The sequence below is a fragment of the Apium graveolens genome, chromosome 5, assembly GCF_009905375.1.
Source record: "Apium graveolens cultivar Ventura chromosome 5, ASM990537v1, whole genome shotgun sequence".
Classification (NCBI taxonomy): Eukaryota; Viridiplantae; Streptophyta; class Magnoliopsida; order Apiales; family Apiaceae; genus Apium; species Apium graveolens.
The window spans coordinates 73,393,377-73,415,997 of NC_133651.1; the positions used below are offsets into that span (position 1 = coordinate 73,393,377).

General features: G+C 34.2%; 2 protein-coding genes across 3 annotated transcripts; one reads left to right on the top strand and one right to left on the bottom strand.

Annotated features, from left to right (window-relative positions):
• Positions 1–13,976: 13,976 nt before the first annotated feature.
• Positions 13,977–18,055, top strand: LOC141724174 (vesicle-associated protein 1-3-like). Of its 2 annotated transcripts, XM_074526196.1 has the most exons (8): positions 13,980–14,149; positions 14,257–14,327; positions 14,688–14,769; positions 14,892–15,007; positions 15,093–15,254; positions 15,353–15,400; positions 16,009–16,086; positions 17,579–18,055. In XM_074526196.1, the coding sequence occupies exons 1-8, from the start codon at positions 14,098–14,100 to the stop codon at positions 17,684–17,686; spliced, it is 717 nt and encodes a 238-aa protein (XP_074382297.1). In that variant the 5' UTR covers positions 13,980–14,097; the 3' UTR covers positions 17,687–18,055. The 2 variants fall into 2 exon arrangements, with proteins under 2 accessions (XP_074382298.1, XP_074382297.1); XM_074526197.1 differs by lacking the exon at positions 15,353–15,400 and having other exon boundaries at positions 13,977–14,149.
• Positions 18,056–19,081: 1,026 nt separating this feature from the next.
• On the bottom strand, positions 19,082–19,564 carry LOC141661427 (uncharacterized). Its single transcript, XM_074468437.1, has one exon. It carries the CDS (start codon positions 19,410–19,412, stop codon positions 19,239–19,241), a length of 174 nt encoding a protein of 57 aa, XP_074324538.1. The 5' UTR covers positions 19,413–19,564; the 3' UTR covers positions 19,082–19,238.
• Between the last annotated feature and the right edge of the window lie 3,057 nt (positions 19,565–22,621).

Consider the following 22,621-nt stretch of genomic DNA (forward strand, 5'->3'; position numbering starts at 1 on the left):
TTGCTCCATTTTTTTACACTTGAGTACGACTATTAGAAAAATATAAATATTTGATATTCGTCCGAAATATCTATATTTGTATTTGATAAAAGTAGATATTAGTCATTTTAAAATAAAGCGAATGTTATCCGTATCTGAATCCGAAAATTTCAGATAAATGTATGGATATATGTTGTGTATATGTTGTGTACTTGATGATTTCATGAACAAAACACCTTAGTAGATTTTACTTAGTGAAATAATGTAACACTCGACGGATAAGATTTATAGTCCCGACGGATGACTCATTATAGTCCCGACGGATGATGACTTATTATCCATCGAGTGAGTAGCTTATGTAACAATAAGTCTGTAGCACATTTCTGCATTCACCATTATATAGATTCTGTAAGTAGTATTCAAGTCATGTTGACTTTAACTAGATATGCAGAATATGTTGATTAATTGTACATAGATGATGTCTTGTAATTCTTCATAAATGAAATGAAGTCAAGTGCCAGTTTGCTACCCGACGGATAACCTACAATGAAGTCGACGGATGATCAAATAGACAACCCGACGGATGATCAATAACTCGACGGATGATCATGAACCCGACGGATAAAGAATTCAAATATCTGTTGACAGTGACAACACTGTCACATGCGTCGAGTGGATGCAAATGGAATGTGGTAGCCTATTCAACTGGGTTTTCGAGAACAAAGAAGCATTGCCATTTCCATGCTATTATGAAGATATTCAAAGATACTGGAATAAAGTAATGAAGTAGCATTGTAAAAGACTAGATAGTTTTTGTTTTATTATCTTGTCTTATTACTTTGTAATCTTGGTGATATATAAACCAAGTAGTAGCAACTAAGACACTATCGATCTAAGCAAGAAAGCAGAGAAACATTTGTAAGCAGGATTCTTAGCATTTCTCTGTAGTCTTAGAAGTTCAATTATTGTAAGCAGATGTGAGCATTTCTGCACACAGGGTTCTCTCGATATATAATATATATCTCTGGTGGAATCATTCAAATCCACCAGAAAGTTTTTAAAGACTCTTGTTTTTAATTACTTGTGTCTTGATTCACTTAAGTTTTTATTCCGCATTGTGCTAATCAATACACTTATATTTATATTTGAGTTAGAACATTTTATTTCAAGAAAAAGTTTCAAGAATTCCATTCAACCCCCCTTCTGTAATTCTTGCCATATTGTTAAGGGACTAACAATTGGTATCAGAGCGAGCTCTTAACTAACAAAGAGTTTAAAGATCAAAACAATACAGTAAGATGAACAAGAAGGATGTTGGAGTCAAGATCCCTTTTCTGGATAAAGATAATTACCATCATTGGAAGGTAAAGATGCATCTTCATTTGCTTTCTCAAGATGAGGCCTATGTTGACTGCATAGAAAGAGGCCCTCACGTTCCAATGAGAGCAGCAACAAGATACGAGCCATCAGTCCCCAAGTCAAGGCTTGAATGGTTTGATCCTGACATTGAACAAGTCAGGAAGGATAAAAAGGCCATGAACATCCTGTTTAATGGAGTTGATAGAGATATGTTTGACAACATTATCAACTGCAAAACTGCTAAGGATGTTTGGGATACAATACAGATAATCTGTGATGGCACTGAGCAAGTTAGAGAAAATAAGATGCAACTCTTGATTCAGCAATATGAGCATTTTCACAATGAAGAAAGTGAGTCTCTCACTGACATTTTTAGTAGGTTTCAAAAACTACTAAATGCTCTAAAGTTGCATGGAAGGGTCTATCAGACAAAAGACTCCAATCTGAAATTTCTTAGATCTCTTCCAAAGGAATGGAAACCAATGACAGTCTCATTAAGAAACTCACAGGATTATAAGGAGTTTACTTTGGAGAGACTGTATGGCGTCCTGAAAACCTATGAGCTTGAAATATAGCAGGATGAAAGGATGGAGAGAGGAAAGAAGAAAGGAGGATCCATTGCACTAGTTGCTGAGTTGGAAAAGGAGAAGGAAATGAAGATGGAAGCTGTTGAATCAACTTTAAGGGTCTGTGAGAACAAAGGCAAGGGGATTGCAGTAGAAAGTGAAGATCTTTGAGCCAAGATGACATGGAAGACATTGATGAACACCTAGCATTTCTTTCCAGGAGATTTTCCAAGCTCAAGTTCAAGAAGAACTTTGGAGCAGCCAAGCCAAATAGAAATATGGTGGATAAATCAAAATTCAAATGTTTCAAATATGGCTTGGTAGGGCACTTTGCCAGTGAGTGTAGGAAGTCAGATTCCGGTAAGAAAAAGTTTGAGTCAGTGGATTATAAGCAAAAATACTTTGAGCTGCTCAAACAAAAGGAAAGGGCTTTCATAACACAAGAAAATGACTGGGCAGCAGATGGTCTGGATGAAGATGAAGATGCCAGCTATGTCAATCTAGCCCTAATGGCCAAGTCTGATGAGACAGAAACAAGCTCTTCAAGTAATTAGGTAATTACTACAAACCTTGCACATTTATCTAAAGATGAGTGTAATGATTCCATAAATGACATGTCTACAGAGTTATATCATTTGCGTGTTACACTTAAGTCTCTTACTAAAGAAAATGCTAAAATCAAAGAAAACAATTTGCTTTTGAGTGAGAGAAATATTGTGGTTGAGTCTCAGTTTATTGATTTTGAAAAATTAAGAACTGAGTGTAAAATTGCCAAGGAGGAATTATCTGAGTCCTTGAAGAAAGAGGAAATTTTAAAGAAGCAGCTCGAGCGTGAACAAGAGGTGATTAAAGCTTGGAAAACATCCAAGGATGTCCATGCTCAAATCACCAAAGTTCAAGGAATTGAGTCTTTCTGTGATGAAGCCTGGAAAAAGAACAAAGAGAAACTAGAACCTAATTTGGTGGATGGAGTGCTTACATATGTAGACTCGACGGATGATGAGGATCATCCGTCGGATAACAAAAAGTGTTATCCGTCGGATGATGAAAATCCTCATCCGTCGGCTGTGAGCAAGCCTATTAGTATAGCCAAACTTGTTAAGCTGAATGAGAAGTATGGGTCGGTTTCCAAGAACTTTGTTTCAGGAGAATCGAGTCAAGTTAAGAAAGGCAAAAAGGCTAATGTTGGTCACATGACTGTCAAGCAGTTAAGTGACAGACTTGAAAAGATTGAGGTAAAAATAGAGACCAAAAAGAAAAATAATAGGAATGGTAAAGTAGGGATTAACAAACACAATAACTACACACCTGATAAATATACTCCTAGAAAAATCTGTGTCAAGTGTGGTAGTGTAAATCATTTGTCTGTTAATTGCAACTCAGCCATGCCTACTTCCATGTCTGTGCAGCCTCAATTTCCTAACATGAATGCCATGCCTCCCATGCCTGTTAATGCTATGTCTACACAGAACATGAATGCACAGTTTGCTAATATGCCATTTGCACCTAATCCTTATTATGTTGCATTTAGTATGCCACAAATGTCATTTAGCATGCCTTACTGGAATAACATGTTTGCACATAACATGCCATTTCCTGTTAGTCATAATATGCATGATAATTCTGTTAAAATGAATGGTTTCAAAAGCCCAACTCAAATGACTAAGAATGAATATGAAATTCCTAAGTCAAATGAGATAAAGCCTAAGAAACAGAAAAAGAAAGCTAACAAGGCAGGACCCAAGGAAACTTGGGTACCAAAATCAACTTGATTTGATTTTGATGTGTGTAGGGAAACAGAAAGAATCTTTGGTACTTGGATAGTGGTTGTTCAAGACACATGACTGGTGATTCTACCCTGCTCACAGAGAAGGAGAGAGCTGGTCCAAGTATTACTTTTGGAGATGACAGCAAGGGTTATACTGTGGGATATGGCTTAATTTCAAAGGACAATGTCATCATTGAGAAGGCTGCCTTAGTGGATGGTCTCAAACACAACTTGTTGAGTATCAGCCATCTTTGTGATAAAGGCAACTCAGTAACCTTCAACTCAGAAGCCTGAGTTGTGACTAATAAAAGAAGCAACAAAGTGGTTCTCACTGGTGTGAGAAAAGGAAATGTGTACCTAGCTGATTTCAACTCATCTAATGCAGAATTTGTAACTTGTCTTCTCAGTAAAGCAAGTTAGGATGAAAGTTGGCTATGGCACAAGAAGCTATCCCATTTAAACTTCAAGACCATGAATGAGCTAGTAAAGAAAGAACTGGTTAAAGGCATTCCTCAAGTGGAGTTTTCTAAGGATGAACTGTGTGATGCCTGCCAAAAAGGGAAGCAGATTAAAGCATCATTCAGGAAGAAACTTGATTCAACAATTGAAGAGCCTTTGCAACTACTTCACATGGATTTGTTTAGACCAGTCAATGTATTTTCCATCTCAAGGAAAAGATTTTGCCTAGTAATTGTAGATGATTTCTCAAAGTTCTCTTGTACATATTTCCTAAAGTCTAAAGATGAGGCTAGTGAAATCATCGTCAATCACATAAGGCAAGTCAATAATCATCCTGATTTCAAGGTTAGAAGAATCAGGAGTGACAATGGAACTAAGTTCAAGAATTCTGTCATGAGAGCATTTTGTGAGGAAAATGGGATTCTGCATGAGCTTTCAGCAGCAAGGACTCCACAACAGAATGGAGTAGTGGAAAGGAAGAACAGATCACTTATTGAAGCTGCAAGGACAATGCTTGAAGAGTCAAAATTGTCAACATATTTCTGGGCTGAAGCTGTAAATATTGCATGCTACACTCAGAATATTTCTCTGGTTAATCAAGCAAGATGCATGACTTCCTATCAATTGTTCAAGAACAAGAAGCCAACTCTAAATTTTCTTCATGTCTTTGGCTGCAAGTGCTATATTATGAGAAATCAAACTGATCAAAATGGAAAGTTTGATACTAAAGCAGATGAAGAAATTTTTGTTGGATATGCTGTTGGTAAAGCATATAGAGTCTACAATCTAAGAACCAACATTGTTGTGGAATCATTACATGTTGTGTTTGATGATAAAAAGATTGAAGGACTGAAAGATGGAGATTACCATGAGAGCCTCAAATTCGACAATGTGGAGATGGTTAGCGATGACAATGATGATGAAAGTCATCAAGAAACAGTGTCTAAAGATAATGCAGATAAATCTACTACCAATGAAGCACAAAACTCAACATCTGTCGAGTTGCACAATGCTTCATCCGTCGGAAGGCAATCTGCGTTATCCGTCGGGAGACAACCAGCTTCATCCGTCAGTACTCAAAATTCACCATCCGTCGGGTTATCAAAAGGAGCAGGAAGTCAACATAGATCACCTATAGAAAGTTCCCCTTTCTCAAATCAAAGATCCACAAACTCAGGGGGAGTTTCTAACAATTAAAACTCAATCACACATCAAAACAATAATGAGGTTTCTTCATCTAGAGCTAATCTACCTCAACAAAGGAAATGGACAAAAGATCACCATTTTGAGCTTATCATTGGTGATGTTTCTTCTAGAGTTCAAACAAGAAGAGCAACTCAGGAAGAATGTCTATACAACAACTTTCTTTCCAAGAAAGAACCAAAGAAGGTAGAAGAAGCTTTGTTGGATCCTGATTGGATTTTAGCTATGCAGGAGGAGCTAAACCAATTTGAAAGGAATAATGTATGGAAGCTGGTGCCCAAGCCTAAAAGAAAGAATCCAATAGATACCAAATGGGTATTCAGAAATAAGATGGATGAAAATGGCATAGTAGTCAGGAACAAAGCTAGATTGGTTGCTAAGGGCTATTGTCAGTAAGAAGGAATAGATTTTGATGAAACATTTGCTCCTGTTGCAAGACTTGAAGCCATCATAATTTTCTTAGCCTATGCAGCCCCTGCCAATTTCAAGGTCTATCAGATGGATGTCAAAAGTGCCTTTCTGAATGGAGATTTGGAGGAAGAAGTCTATGTCAGTCAACCTCCTGGTTTTGAAGATCCAAATTTTCCAGAACATGTCTATTATCTTTTGAAAGCACTTTATGGATTGAAGCAAGTACCTAGAGCCTGGTATGACACTTTATCAAAATTCCTTTTGGAAAATCACTTCACAAGAGGTACTGTAGATAAAACTTTATTTTTCAGAAATATTAATGGTTCTAGTATACTTGTTCAAATTTATGTAGATGATATTATTTTGGGCTCTACAGATGAGAAACTTTGCAAAAAGTTTGCCAAATTGATGCAAAGTAAGTATGAAATGAGTATGATTGGAAAACTAACTTACTTTCTTGGCTTACAAGTTAAGCAAGTTAGTGATGGAATATTCATTAGTCAAACTAAATATATTTTTAATCTTTTAAAGAAGTTTGATCTAATGGATTGCACATCTACAAAAACTCCCATGGCCACTGCAACTAAGCTTGAATTAAACACTACTGAAAAGTCTGTGGATATTTCGAGTTATAGAGGCATGGTTGGCTCACTTCTGTACTTAACAGCTAGTAGGCCAGATATAATGTTTGCTACATGTTTATGTGCTAGATTTCAGGCTGATCCTAGAGAATCTCATTTAATAGCTATTAAGAGAATTTTCAGATATCTCAAGGGAACACCAAATCTTGGCATTTGGTACCCTAGAGATTCTGGTTTTGATCTAACTGGTTATTCAGATACAGAATATGCAGGTTATATAATTGATAGAAAAAGTACAACAGAAACCTGTCAGTTTCTAGGAAACAAGCTTGTGTCCTGGTTCAGTAAAAAGCAACATCCAGTTTCTACTTCTACAGCTGAAGCTGAATATATTGCTGCTGGTTGTTGCTGTGCACAGATCTTATGGATGAAAAATCAATTGCTAGACTATGGTTTGCAAGTTGAAAGGATTCCTATTTTCTGTGATAACACAAGTGCAATTGCCATCACTGAAAATTCAGTACAACATTCAAGGACAAAGCACATAGATATCAAGTACCATTTTATAAGGGAACATGTAATGAATGGTATTGTGGAACTATATTTTGTTCCAAGTGAGAAGCAGCTTGCAGATATCTTTACCAAGCCACTGGATGAATCCACCTTTTCAAGGTTGGTAAGTGAGTTAGGTATGCTTAATTACTCTTAAATCTGTCTGAGTTATTTTGCAAGTTGAAATGCAGCCAGAAACTTAATTGATTTTTCAGTCTTAGATGAAATTTTGGCTAAGTCAAAATTTACATCTCGACGGATGATCTTTATCCATCGAGTTTGATCATCCGTCGATATACTATTTGCTAACAAAAATCAATTATATTTCTGGAATATTTTATGTCTCGACGGATAACAATTTTTCCTCATCCGTCGAATTGTCTTAATCTCAGCCGTTAATTCCCTGTACATTATCTATCGTGTATACTTACAGTTTGTAAGCATAACACGACGGATAATGGGTGGAATTTTTACAGTTTATTTTTAAACGGCTATTTTAGGCAATTTCTATTGGTTACTTTATTTTATTTTATTATTTTTATCAGTTATTTTTTGAGATAGTATAAAAGCTTATTTCATTGTAATTGCTTTTCTTTTATCATTTTCAATTCAACTGCTCTAATTTCATTCTCTCTCAAAGCACTTACTCTCTTTCTCTTCAAGCTTTTATTCTCTAACAATGGCACCTGTTGTAAAGATTATGTCTCAAACTGGGTTCATTTATGAGTAGAACAATTTCACTGCACTAGTGAATAAGGGTATTCAGCAATCTGGAGACTATCACAAGATGATGGACTTTGTGAAGAATTACAAGCTCAACTATGCCATGTTGGAATTACCCACAATCTTTTGTGAAGTTGTTGAAGATATGTGGAGCACTGCCACCTACAACTCTACAGATAAGACCATCATTCTAACCATTAAAGGTAAAGAATTATGTATCAATAGTGAGGTGATAAAAGCATGTTTCAAAATTCCTGATAACAATGTGACTTCACCACACACTGACACTGATATAATCAATATGCTTAATTCCATGCACTATGCACTTCCTACTTCTAAACTGAGTGATATTAGGAGAATGGGTCTTAGGAAAGAGTGGAGTTTCTTGTGTGATGTGGTTACAAAGGTTTTCTCAGGAAAGATCAGTAATTTTTATTCAGTGAATATTTCCATGCTTAACATGCTCTACATGCTAGTTACAGATAAATTTTACAATTTCAGTGATCTTGTCTTGTTTGAGTTAGGTTTTAAATTAGGAGAGTTAAATAAAAGAGGTAAGAATGTGTATTATGCTAGATTTCTTATGTTATTAGCTAGCCACCTCTGCGAAGAGATTGTGCTTGAGAACCCTAACAACAAACTAGATTGTTGGGTTCAAGAGAGAAGGCTCATTGCAGATTTGAACAGGGCCAATCATCACAAGGATGTGCCAATGTTCTATTTTTCTATAATGCAAGCACCACAGGTAAGTAAAGTAAGTTCACCTATCCCTACAACTATTTCAACCTCCACAATTTCCTTGAGTTCAAGTGTGGCTATGGAAACTGTGAAAATGACCAAACAGTTGCCTACCAAAGCTGCCAAACCTTCAATTATTTCAAAACCCAAATCAAAGAAAGCCCCTTCTGGTATCTCCCAAAAGATATCAGTTGAAAAATCCACTAAAGCCAAAGAGGGTAGTGTGAAGGAGGGTAAGTTAGGTGAGGGGAGGGGTGAACATAAAGAAAACCCCAAGAATAAGGTTGGAGAGTTGAGTGAATCCCATCCTAGCCACACTGCAGTTTCCCAACAAACTGCAGTGCTTAAAAAGGACAAAAACTCATTTCTAGCTGCATCCTCCCAAAAGGATGTAACTATTGAACAAAGCTCTCAACCAAGAGCACAGGCCAAGAGGGTTAGGGACACAAGCTCACCCCAAACTTATGCCAGAAAGAAGAAATCAAAAACCTTTGGGGATGCACAGGGTACACACACTGTGCAAACTGGTGCTAAAGATACAGTCACTGCACCTTCACAAATTTAGTTTGATGTGGCTCCAATAAATGTCGAGTCACAGCCAAAATCTCTAGTTATAAAATCACCTCAAACACCAAACTCACCAACAAATTCTCTGGATGTGGATATGATAAACACATCAATTCCTGATTCCCCTTCTTTAACTCTGTTGGGGAAGCCAAAATCTATTGCAAGTGAGCATCATCTTTTAGATGATTTGTTGGCTTACTTGCCAATTCTTTCAGGAACTGTTGTGTCATCTGTGCCTAAAATATCTTCAAGCAGCACAAAGTCAACAATACTTTCTATTCCCAGCTCATTCATTTCTACTCTCTCGACGGATATTGCTCATCCGTCGAGTAGTGATTGTATCCCGACGGATAAGCCTAACAACAGTTATCCGTCGAATAGCAAAACCACTCATTCGATGGATATCACTCATCCGTCGAGTATCTCTGCACAATTTCAAACTTCAATTATTTCAAGTGTAGAAGATTTAGTGGTTGTACAGTCACTCTTAGGATTGAGAGAGAAGAGTGTTTTGAGTGAGAGTCTGGGTTGCTCCCAGGAAAAAGGAGAGGAAATGAGTGAAAATATGCAATCCATTTCTTCAGGATTGGCAAAAGAGAGTGAGAGGAGTCCCACCTTAGTAGGTGAAGGTGAGGGTGTGAGGGTGGGGAGCCAGGGTGAGACCCTGATGCAACAAAAGAGAGAAAATGAGAGAAATACAGGTACTGGAGCTATAAGGATGGATGTCATTGCTAGTGAGTCAATGAATGTCCAGGATGCAGACAGGGAAGGACTATCTCAGCATCTTAAAGCTGTTATAGATTCCACTTCCCTTGATGCTGAGGCATTTACTCACCCTGTTCCAGCTTATCAACTTTTAGTTGAACAGGGCAATGATAATGCAGAAAGGATGCTGAATTTGGTGCATACCACACAGTCTCTAATGAGAGCTAAGGATGCCATCACAGCTTTGCCTCCTACAGCTGGTGATGTGGACTATGAGACTGGTGGTTCAGCTGATTTCTTTGGAGATGGGAGTGGGGATAGTGAAGATGAAGCAATGGACATAGGGGGAGAAGTAGGCTCAAGTTCAAGGTCAGGTATGCCATCATGGGCATTCTCAAAGCACTGTGATGAGCATTACTTCTAGACAACCCTGATCCAATTAATCAATCAGACCAATACTGCTCTTCAAACCACTACCAATGCCAGCACCAAGAAGCTCCTTCAAGCACATCTAGCCTCCCTGCAACTTCAACAAATACAAGGCTTCCAGCATGCTAGAGATGTGAATACTATGAAGAATGATATTGAGGAGATGAAAAAGGCTATTTCAGACAGGATAGACTCTAAACTTCTAGAAGCTACAATGTTTGATATCAAGAGGCAATTAAAGAAATATTCTGACCCGTCAACCAAGATAGATGCCTTGGACACAAGAATGTCAGCCATGGAAGCATCTTTAACTGCCATTCATCTTCATCAAGCCCAACAGACTGATCTACTTCAAAAACTGGTGGCTGCTCAAACCACCTCCTCTACTCAAATTGATGATAACAAAAAGGGGGAGAAAGGAACAAGTGAGGGGGAGAGGCTTCAAATTCAAATCAGTAAAGTAATTGTGACTTCAATTACTATCTTAAAACCATCAGTTACAGATAGTATAGATCTTATCAATGCATCAGCAGCCAACTTAAGAGCAGCTGATAAGGAAAAGTTGAGTTTAGTCAACTGGGAGAAGATTGATGAGGAAATACAGAAGAAGTTTGAACTTGTCAAGGAGCCAGTTAAGTCAGCCATCCATCACTCTCAAGTCAAGCAAATTAGTATGAATGAGATGAGCATGAACTATCTGGAAAGAGGACAATCTTCCTGCATCAAATCTCCAAAGGCTGAAGCAATTCTTAAACCAAGGGTAAACTACTCAAAATCATCATTGAAAAATCCTTTGGACACTGTATATGAGACACTTAAGCCTGATGAGAAGAAGCTTCTGTCAAGATCAATTGCTTTATACAAAGATCCACCTGATTCAGCTTCCAAAAGGAGAATTGCCAAGATTTTTAAATATGGGAAAGAAATTTGTGTGGTGGCTGGACATCCTCAATTTGCCCAAACAAAAAGAGAAGAAAAGGAAAGATTGAAGCAGGAAAAGAAGCAAGCTGCTCTGGATGCTAAAATGACTAAACAAAAGAAAGAGCAGATTGCTATCTTGGCCCAGCTACATGCTGTTAATTCATCACAACAAATCCCTTCTCAACCAACTGAAGCTATTGAATCAAAGAAGCAAGTTGAACAACAGAAGAAATCTCCAAGAAAGAAGGAATTGGCTAAAAAAACTAAAAGGAAACTAGATATTGTTGACAAGGAATTGGAAGATCAATTTCCTAAGGAATCCACACCATCTATAACTCAAGCATCAAAGCCCTCTGTGGTATTTGAAGATATCAAGGTGGTGGATCCTTACAGGAATATTCATGGTGAACCTATTGTGCCGAAGGATGAGCCAATAGAATGGGAGAATATACCAATTACTGACTTCAATCTACCAATCCTTAGCAAGCCAAAGAGAACAAAGTCAAAAGCAGTCAAGAAAGTGAAGTTGTCACCTCTCAAATCCAAGTCTCAAGTCAAAGCTCAATCTAAAGTCAGTAAGGGAGACTATCTGTACTTGTGTGACATCAAAGAATTTTCTTATCTAAACCTCTATCTGGATGAACTAGATGAAGTGAGAGGAATTGATGCATACAGAAACCTACCTGAAAGGTTAGTGTTCAAGTACAAATGAGGAAAGGAGATTCAGTGGCCTCTTCACAGGATCCTTCAAGAAAGCCAAGTTGTACTGATTAAAGTTTATTCATCCTTCAAGAAGAACTTTGGGTTCAACATTACTGCAAGAAGATTGGTATTGAAGAAGATTGAAGAACTAAGGAGTGTTAGAGCTAAAGATGCACTCCCAAAGACTCTAATCATCCCTTACACAGGGAGAAGAGTGCATCTAAGGCCCAACTGGCTGATGGAGTTCATAGTGACAAAGGTGTGATAAGATTCTTCAGATTAGAAGACCAATTGAGCATCTCTAGCAATGAGACTCTTTTGGAAATGCAAGGAAAGCTAAATCTCTCAGAATTTGATGAAATGGAATTCCACAGGCAGCTCCAAAATCAAATTGAGGAAAACAACAGAAAGTTTGAAAAGAGATCCAGACCTTCAAGAAACTAGACAAATCTGCTCAGGCAAGAAGAGCATCTTGAAAAATGACTGTGAGCAAAACTTTCTACATTTCTGTTATTTGAAGCACTTTTCAGTAATATCTACTTTCTCTTAAAGTTATATTTTTATGGTGTTTTGTTATCATCAAGTATCTCTTAATTTATGGCTACAATTCTAGTAGACATAAATTGGGGGAGATTGTTGTGTATATGTTGTGTACTTGATGATTTCATGAACAAAATACCTTAGTAGATTTTACTTAGTGAAATAATGTAGCACTCGACGAATAAGATTTATAGTCCCGACGGATGACTCATTATACTCTCGACGGATGATGACTTATTATCCATCAAGTGAGTAGCTTATGTAAGAATAAGTCTGTAGCACATTTCTGCATTCACCATTGTATAGATTCTGTAAGTAGTATTCAAGTCATGTTGACTTTAACTAGATATGCAGAATAGGTTGATTAATTGTACATAGATGATGTCTTGTAATTCTGCATAAATGAAATGAAGTTAAGTGCCAGTTTGCTACCCGACGGATAACCTACAATGAAGTCGACGGATGATCAAATAGACAACCCGACGGATGATCAATAACTCGACGGATGATCATGAACCCGACAGATAAAGAATTCAAATATCTGTTGACAGTGACAACACAGTCACATGCGTCGAGTGGATGCAAATGGAATGTGGTAGCCTATTCAACTGGGTTTTCGAGAACAAAGAAGCATTGCCATTTCCATGCTATTATGAATATATTCAAAGATACTGGAATAGAGTAATGAAGTAGCATTGTAATAGACTATATAGTTTTTGTTTTATTATCTTGTCTTATTACTTTGTAATCTTGGTGATATATAAACCAAGCAGTAGCAACTAAGACACTATCGATCTAAGCAAGAAAGCAGAGAAACATTTGTAAGCAGGATTCTTAGCATTTCTCTGTAGTCTTAGAAGTTCAATTGTTGTAAGCAGTTGTGAGCATTTCTGCACACAGGGTTCTCTCGATATATAATATATATCTCTGGTGGAATCATTCAAATCCACCAGAAAGTTTTTAAAGACTCTTATTAATTACTTCTGTCTTGATTCACTAAAGTTTTTATTCCGCATTGTGCTAATCAATACACTTATATTTATATTTGAGTTAGAACATTTTATTTCAAGAAAAAGTTTTAAGAATTTCATTCAACCCCCCTTCTGTAATTCTCGTCATATTGTTAAGGGACTAACAATATAGTTAGATTTGTATCTGAATTATCCGTCATCACTACACTTACGATAAAACGTTTGACTTCCATTAGTTATTTAAAAAAATGTTCTGAATAAAATTTTAATATTAATATTTCATTAAAAAAAAGAAAAATAGAAATAGATTATTAAATTATACATTATATAGACATTAATATACATGTCAAACATAAAAATAACTGTAAAAAAATAAATGCGACGAAAAAATACGAGTCAAATACTAAAATTTAAAAATCTTGTGCTTCTATTTAGTTTTAGATGATATCACAATAGAACCGTGAATTATATTTTATAAATATAGTTATGCTGGTCATTATTTAACATAATAATTTCATTGCTAAAATTCTAGAAAATATTTAAAACAGTCAGATTGTCCATAAACTGAAAAAAAAATAGTATAATAAATCATAAAACATTATAAATTGATTTAAGAAGATACATGTAAAAATGTAGTAATGATGATATTAAATATACTGATTTTTATGTGATGCACGAAAAATGAAACTATTATTGTTGTTGTAATTTTTGACGGAATAAAATTACTGCATTTAGCTATCATGAAAAAAAGGCGGTGTAATAAAAAATCTTACCGGTAGATTGAATTTAAGAAAGAAAGGAAAATGAGTTATTTTCCTAAAACAGCACCAAATTGATATTACAAGCCTATATAAAAACCCTAAAAATTGTGGCTTGCCCATCGGATCTTTTAAACCCATTTTGGAAAATTTTGATTCGAAGCCATGAGCACTGGCGAGCTTCTCAGCGTACATCCTTCAGAACTCAAATTCCCCTGTAAGATACTTTCAATTACTGTGTCTATTTTAAGAAAATCAAGGTGAAAAAAGATTAAATTTCTTGATTATTTGTTTAATGGGTTTGTTTTTAATGTGTTGTTATAGTTGAATTGAGGAAGCAGAGTTCTTGTACTTTGCAATTAACCAACAAGACTGATGATTATGTTGCTTTTAAGGTACTTTTCTTTTTCAACAAGTTGTTTGTTTGTTTCGGAAGCGATTGTATTTTATGTGGGTTTTTCGAGACAACGAATGTGATTGATTATTAGATAGGATTCGTGATATAGGATAAGTAAGAGCTTTGGCCCCAGGACTACAGCATTTGCACAATCCTAATTTTAGACGGGTGAATGTATTATGTTGGGTTAATTTTTACTAAAAAATAATTAATAGCTCAATGTCTCGTTTATGACGGGTCGATTTCACATTTTGGGAATTCACCTGCCATGCGTGCAAGTGTCTGGTATTAACGGATAATTGCATGTATGATTCAGTTTTTTTATAAGCATATAATGAAGTGAATTATGACCGATCAGGTTAAGACAACAAACCCCAAGAAGTATTGTGTCCGTCCCAACAGTGGGATCATTTCTCCAGGCTCTTCTTCCAGTTTTACGGGTATGAATCAGTTATGTTCTGGATATAATTAGTTTTATACATTTGTTTATGCTGTGTAAGTTAGGCGTGAAGATTTAAATTTGGGATTGAATGCAGTTATGTTTATGTGTGTTCTTTGATAGTCACTATGCAAGGATCAAAAGAGGCACCGCCAAATATGCAGTGCAAGGACAAGTTTCTGCTCCAGAGTGTTATTGCGCCATTAGGCGCCACTAATAAAGAAATAAGCTCAGAACTGGTTGGTTCATGTGCACCTCTGTTCTGATAAATTGATGGTAGTTTTATTGCTATTTGGGTCATAACTTGATCAACGTAATTTGCAGTTTATTAAGGAGGATGGAAAGGTTATTGAGGAGTTTAGATTGAGGGTCGTTTACGTTCTTGCTAATCCTCCATCACCCGTTCCTGAAGGATCAGAAGAAGGTTCTTCACCCAGGGCAGATCATGTCGAGGGCCTTAATCAAAATGCTACATCGCTTGATGGTGTAAGTGATTGATACTATTCTCTTGTTTCCTTCTTACCCCGGGTGTTTTGGAACTTTATTACTTTCAAATGTATCTTCATTATACTTTATATCATCAGTTTACAGGCTCTCTAGAAGAACCGAAAGAGAAGCCTGCATCTGCAGATGTGAGCAGTCTCCCTATTTTATTCCTCTCATACATGCATGCAAGCATATACCTTTTTTCTTAAGATCTCTCTATACATTGTTTGACATTCCTGCAATCCAGTGTCCCTTATCATTCCATGCATATGTTGACTAATAAGGTTTATATTATTTTCGGTGTGACTTGTAATGAGTTAAAGTACTACCGCAATGAGGTAATTATGTTTGTTATGCATGATCTGTATTTGTAATGTACAACAATGCATTACTAGAAGTTATCAGTTAGGAAGTGTGAACGAGACAGTGCTAAGTAAATGGATCGTATGGATTGGTTTTTAAAAGTTTTGGTTTTAAATCTCGGCCTAATGATTTCATTACATTTCTATCAAGATTAAGTAACGCATTATCTACAGATTTCATGAGTATGTATTCGCCAAAACTCACTGGAATTAGATTTGCTTTGTACTTATAGGGCTTGTGTCGACTTGCTTAGGTATTGTCTGTTTTATGAGATAAGAGTCGCTGTAATCTAAATTCTTTTGGTGAAATATTCATTGTTTTAAGTTTGATTACCCAATCTGCCTTCTTAAATCTGAACTGCTGTTCTAAACTACAAAGGTCTTATGTACAGGAATGGGCCATGGTTTCCAGGCTGACTGATGAGAAAGCTTCTGCTATTGAACAGAATCAGAAGCTTCGTAAGGAGTTGGTATGCTTCTCTTATTTTGTGATGTCTCTATATCTTGCAATTGCGTTTTCAGTTGTAACTGGCATCATGTGCTACTCCCTCCGTCTCACAATACATGTCTTGTTGACTTTTTTTTGACTTAATTTATAAATTTAAGGTGAATAAATTAATAGCTCCACAAATTAGTTTTCAAATTTTCTTTTTTCTGAATAAAGTTTTTATTTATACTTATATTCAGTGAAAGAAAATTTCAAATATAATTTATTTATTTATCTTTTTTATTCACCTTTAAAGTTAGTGAAAAAAATCAGAAGGACATGTATTATGGGAAGGAGGGAGTATTTTCTATACATATATTGACTTGTTCTTCTAAATGTCTTGTATGCTGCTCTTTCCTAGTAACATTTGAAATTTAAGAGTGGCCATGTGTACAAGATCCTAACAGCTTCACTAAATTCAGAATGGTAATCCATATTAAACAGTGTTATAATGGGTGGAAATGTATTCTGAAGTTCACTTTATTGTGGAGCTTTCTTTATATTATCAGTCAGCTATCAGTTCTCAAGGCTTATGAATAATTAAATAAGTAAAATTAAATTATACTATATAATACGGATGTGAGATGGTGGATTTTAATAATAGAATATCGAGTCCCATGCAGATAGTGGATCTTGGAGCTCAGTGTGATATAAATGTGAAGATACTGAATTACCCTGGCCCTGGGAAACTAGTCAAATGATGGCTATTCTTCTTTAAAATTGTATACCTCATTCCCAGTAATGGATTTTGACTTGCTTTGTTTTCACTAGTCTTAACCAAGATTCACGTAGTTAGATCTTCCCTTTCATTTGCCACTCTCTGGTGATTTAACAAACAACCTCACCATCTACTTTATTAATGTCATTTGAACGGTTAGCGAACATGCCATTTTTGTATATGTGTTAGTTATGTATTGTTGGTGGGATGTCAAGCTAGGATGGATATGGTCAAAGGATTTATTGAACTATATCTATCATCTGCTGTACTGCAACCAAGATGAACATAAAAAGTTCTCTTTCTCCTCCCAACCCCTGAATGTTTATATGCTACGTGGTCTAAAACTGTTGCCTACTTTGCATCCAGAAATTATTTTTGTTTCTAATTAATGCCACTGTGATAATTCTGGTTGCCTATATTTATACATATTATGATGATTTATTCAGGAAGAAATTAGTCTTTTGTAGTTTTATTCATATAAATGACATCACAGCAGGGTTAGTTTGCATAAATAGTAGGGAGTAGACAGAAGGAAACTTTACTTAGAATGAGAAACAGTAGGCAGTTATCAGCCATTTTTTGCGGTTTGTTGATATTGTGGTTCATGTTTAAGCTAACTACCTAATTTGTGGGGAAATAGGCTGTGCAGCTGATGATGATTTCTGATCTATGCTTTCGTAAAATTTTACTCTTTCTCAAAAAATAAAAAACCTTACATGTCAAATCATAAACATGGTTCAAATATTTTTGTTGACAGGAGTTGCTGCGGAAAGAAACCAGCAAAAGTAATATCGGGAGTTCATATATTTTATTGGTGGTGGTGATTGGTTTACTAGGATTCCTCGTGAGCTACCTCATTAATTAAGAAATGGTAGAGGCCGTGGGTCTACCAGCTATTCGGATGCCGACTGGAAAATGACTTAAGGGAGCCAATGTAGAATTGCCCTAGATTTTTGTTTTGTTTTGTTTTTTGGTAGACGAGAGACTGAGTAGTTATTTTATTAGTGTATTGATATTTTAATTATTCTTCAGAATAGATTTAGGGGTGATCATCAAACCGTCCGCACCGCCCCACACCGCACCGCAAAATGCGGTTTTTAATTTTATGTGGTGCGGCTGCGGTTTGAGTTATTGACTAATCGCGCGGCGCGGTTTGCGGTTTGACATTTTAACAATGCGGTTCAAACTGCACCGCACCGCAATTTCATATATATATAAATTTATTTATAATTTACGTATAGATATATTTATATATTATAGATTCAGTTCTTTTTTACTATAGTTTTGTGTTATAAATACCAGCTTACATATTACAAATTATCGATATTTTTATTTTTAATCAAAAATATATTATTTTTAGCTTTCTTATTAGCTAATTTTTTTATGTAAATATTAATTTCTTTTGAATAAATAAATTGCACAAACTCCATCACATCGCATTGCATTTTTGTAGTGTGGTTTGAAAATTTAACCAAACAGCACGTGCAATTTGGTTTGTGGTTTGAGCAAAAAACAGCATTAGTGTTTGGTTTGCGGTTTGAGCAAAAAATCGCACCATCCACACCGGACCAGAGAGGTATGTTTTTGTCAACTTTTATTGAGTTTATTAAGGTTGAAATATTAGAAATTATTGACATTTGAAGATAAAGAATTAACACTACTTGATCTTTCAGTGCACCAATGACACTGTTGGGTGGCCAAAGCAAGGCAATCGAACAAGAAATTGAGCCAAACATAGTAGAAATAGAGCCTCTCGATTTTTAAGCAAGTCCCGTACTTGAGAGTAAAACATGCAACATATCAAACAAACATCCAAGTATGTATTATGAATTTATGACCTGATTACATAAACTCAATCACAGTTTTGAGCCCTGTACAGTGTCACGGTAAACAACCTCCGTTTCGTTTCGATTTGATTCAATTCCCGGGCATAGTCAGAAAATGAATAATGAAATTGAAAAGAAAAGAAATAAAATATATATATATATATATAGATATATATTCTTATAATTTCAAGATACACTCTTATCTTAATCATCTAAATTAAATTAAAAGTTGATACAATCCGATATAAAAAGTAATGTTCCAATCGACACCATACCCACTTCTTTACTATTTTTTTTTTCTCAAAGTTGGAAAATTTATGCATCCTTGTTTTTGTTTTCAAATCTTTCCGATACAACTACAAATCATAAATTCTGTAAGTTGCTGCAAATCATCCATTCATCGGAACTGCTTACACTTATAGAACACAATCAAAACAAATTAAGATGGTGTAACAATTAAAATATGTCTTTACAAACCAAGAAAGTAACTAGTTTCATCAACTTAAAAAAATAAAGAGAAATCAAAACCTAATTTCAGCACCATAAAATAATAACTTCCCCCAAATAATTAAGTTACAGTAATACAATCTCTCAGCGATCATCTTTGTCCTTGTTTGGTTTGCGATGAATCTCTTCAGTACGTTTGAGCTTCTCAAAATTAGTAACAGCGAGCTTCTTGATGTCAGGAATATCGTAATTCTGAGCTATGTATACACCACATGCTGTCCCCATTATGAATGCAAAGCTTCTCGTGATTATCCCCATCTGATTCTTCACCCCTAATTTGATCCTGTTCCGGGAAAAATATTTGTTTTTTAATTTCTTGAGTCGGGTCGGGTCTGGGTATAGATATATGTTCTCTGATTTCTGTGGGGACAATTTTGAAATTTAAATGGATTTATAAATGTTTTTTCCGAGACTTGTTTGACAACATATTTAAGACTTGTTTGGTTGGATGGTTTGATTGTCTTATTTTGTTTTCTTTTCCTACATAGTGTTGGAACGTCATGAGATTTCAGAGCTTATTTTTCTATCGCAAAGTTTAATTCTCTGCTTTATCTGAAAATTTTGAGATTACTTATCATAACATATATAGGTAAATAAGCCTAATTACTAAAAAATATCAAAATTATATTATTATAACAAAATTCGGGGAATAATTAGAAATAATAATTTTTTATTTTTAATATGTTTTTATTAGAAAATAATCTAATAATTTGTAAAATATAAAAATATTAATATAAAGAAATTACAAATCACAAGTTATAAATATATAATATTACAATGTAAAAAGAATTGATCAATAAAATTATAGATTATTTTAAAATTATAATAATATTTTAAATCATATTTTATAATAATTTACTTAGTTTAATATATTAATTTATAATCCGGGTGGGGAGACATTAATCTTAAACCCCGTCACGATCCTTGTTATAAAATTTTCCCTGTTTCTCGTCCCGCCCCGCAAAATCCTCCAATTCCCGACCCGAACGTGGTGTGTTAAACCTTAAATCAACTGTAGAGGGGATGAATACAGTTAAACAATCAAATCGAATTAAAAACTCAACAAATAAGAACATTTTTTATAATACTGAATAAAAACTGATTACAATACTCTCTCAAAAAATGAACAGATATCTGTCAAGACGCATATAGTGCAAGACGCATATAGTGCTAACCTAATCTGTAATTATATACTGCACATCTACACAATCAATTCTCGAAGATATATTACAAGTTAATAAGAAATCATAATACATATCCAACTATTAATTGTTACAATAAGTAAAGTCTTATACCGACATATCTCTGCAAATCAAAGTCTTTTAGATAAAATTAATTACTTCCTGGAAAACAGTGTTGACAGACGCTGATGGACAAATGCTGATCTTAAACCCTGATCTATTATATACTGACAGTTTTCATAAACTCAGATCTTCCGGTCACTAAATTCTGACCATAAACTCTGATAGTTCTAAATACTGATATCATCAATTATTTTCAACAGGATGGTAATCACATCGAAATTTGGCAGGGCATGATTAATACACATCCCTATTTATTTAATTGCGATTAAAAATTTGAAGAGTGAAAAAAATAGAACATATTCGTTACTACTTCTTCTCATTCTTCAATTGTTAACATTTAGATTGACTAACGGAATTTAATGTGAGGTGAACGAAACAAATTGAAAAAATAACATATTAAAATTAATAAAATATGATATGCTCTCCGAGAAGACGATAACAAATGAAATACACTCAACAAAAGTATCATGATAAAAATTAAATTGATCAAAATGAGGAGTGTACAAATGATTATTGTGCAATTTCATAAAATGTTCGATACTAATTTTTTTAATTGAAAATTATACTTACTAACAAATAATGAAATATACTACATTTAATTATTTATATTAGATCAAATTTTAATATTTTATTTTTTATATCACATCTAGACTTAACAACATCATTGTTCTAAAACTCAATTGTCTTAACCAATACATTGATCAAATATATATACTCGAACTTATTATCGAGCTGATTTTTCATTAGTCGAATAAAATCCGATTTTGAGTTTTACTCGTGTCAAGCTTGATCCTACTAAAATTAGACATAAAAAATAATCTAAAAATGAAGAGAAAATAAAATATTGAACTAACTTAATTACCTAATTAGTTAAGTGTCTTACAAAATTTACTCGCTCATCTCGCTGTTTAATTTATATATGCCTGATTTTGTACAAATTTAATGATTTTTATCTCTGTAATGAATTTGAATTTTTTTCTCGTTATCTAGGAGTACGAATACAATAATGACAAGAATAAGAGAAATATATATTATTTTAGTTGATTTAATCTTCAAAGTAATATCTATTTTTTATATGATGCATATCTATGCTAATAAATTAGTTTTAAAAATTAATTTTTTAATATATTTGATTTTAGATTCGAGCAGTCATTCCGAATACTCTCTGATTACATTGAATATTCTTGAGTCGGTAAATTCACTAAGTCAAACTGAATTATGTTTTTTAGGATACAAAGGCAAATAATGTACAAAGAAATATTTAAATTATAAAAATATAAATAAAAACAATTAACAAAATTATATATATATAGACACACACACGTTTGTGTAATCACAAAAATTAGAATTCCAACTATATAATTATCATTTATTTACTTAAACGTTAGATTAAAAAAAAGGAGGAAATGTGATTTATTTAATATTTTTTTAAAATAAAATCAAAAATTATTATAGCCTAATGATTTTATGATAAACTTCTCGAAGAAAAGGTGACAGTTCGATTTCTAATACCAACACAGTTTAATTACATTTTTTGCTTAAAACAACAAAGTGGTGGTATTTTTGAAATTATATATTAAAACTAAAAAAACTAAAAAATTTGAGTTATATAAATAATATAAATCAACAGTTTATATACTAAAATTTAAAGTAATAATTTTTTTTTGATAAAAATAGAGAATGTGACTTATTAAATAAGAACTTTAAAGTAAACTCAAAAAGTTATGTAGAAAAATGACAATGATATGAAATTTGTGAGTAGCAAGCAAGGGGTTACTAATTCTACCTATTTTTAACAAAAAATGTGTAACGATGATATTTTTATAATTTTCAATATAAAATGGCAAAATCATGATTTCTTAATCATTAAAATGGTTTTTTATCCGTTGATTGCCATTTAATATATAGATAGATTTTTTTATTACATATTTAAATATTTACGATAGATTTCTCAAAATTATAATAAATTAAATAATATATACTCGTCCGTTCTTTTTAGTTGTCACATTTGTAAAAAAACACACATATTACGAAGCATGTAACTCTTTACTTTATTTTCACGTTTTCCCCTAATTATTGTATTTAAGGGTGAATTATAAATATCTACGTTAAATATTGAGTCAACTATTGAAACTATACAAGGGTAGTTGATGGAAAAAACTC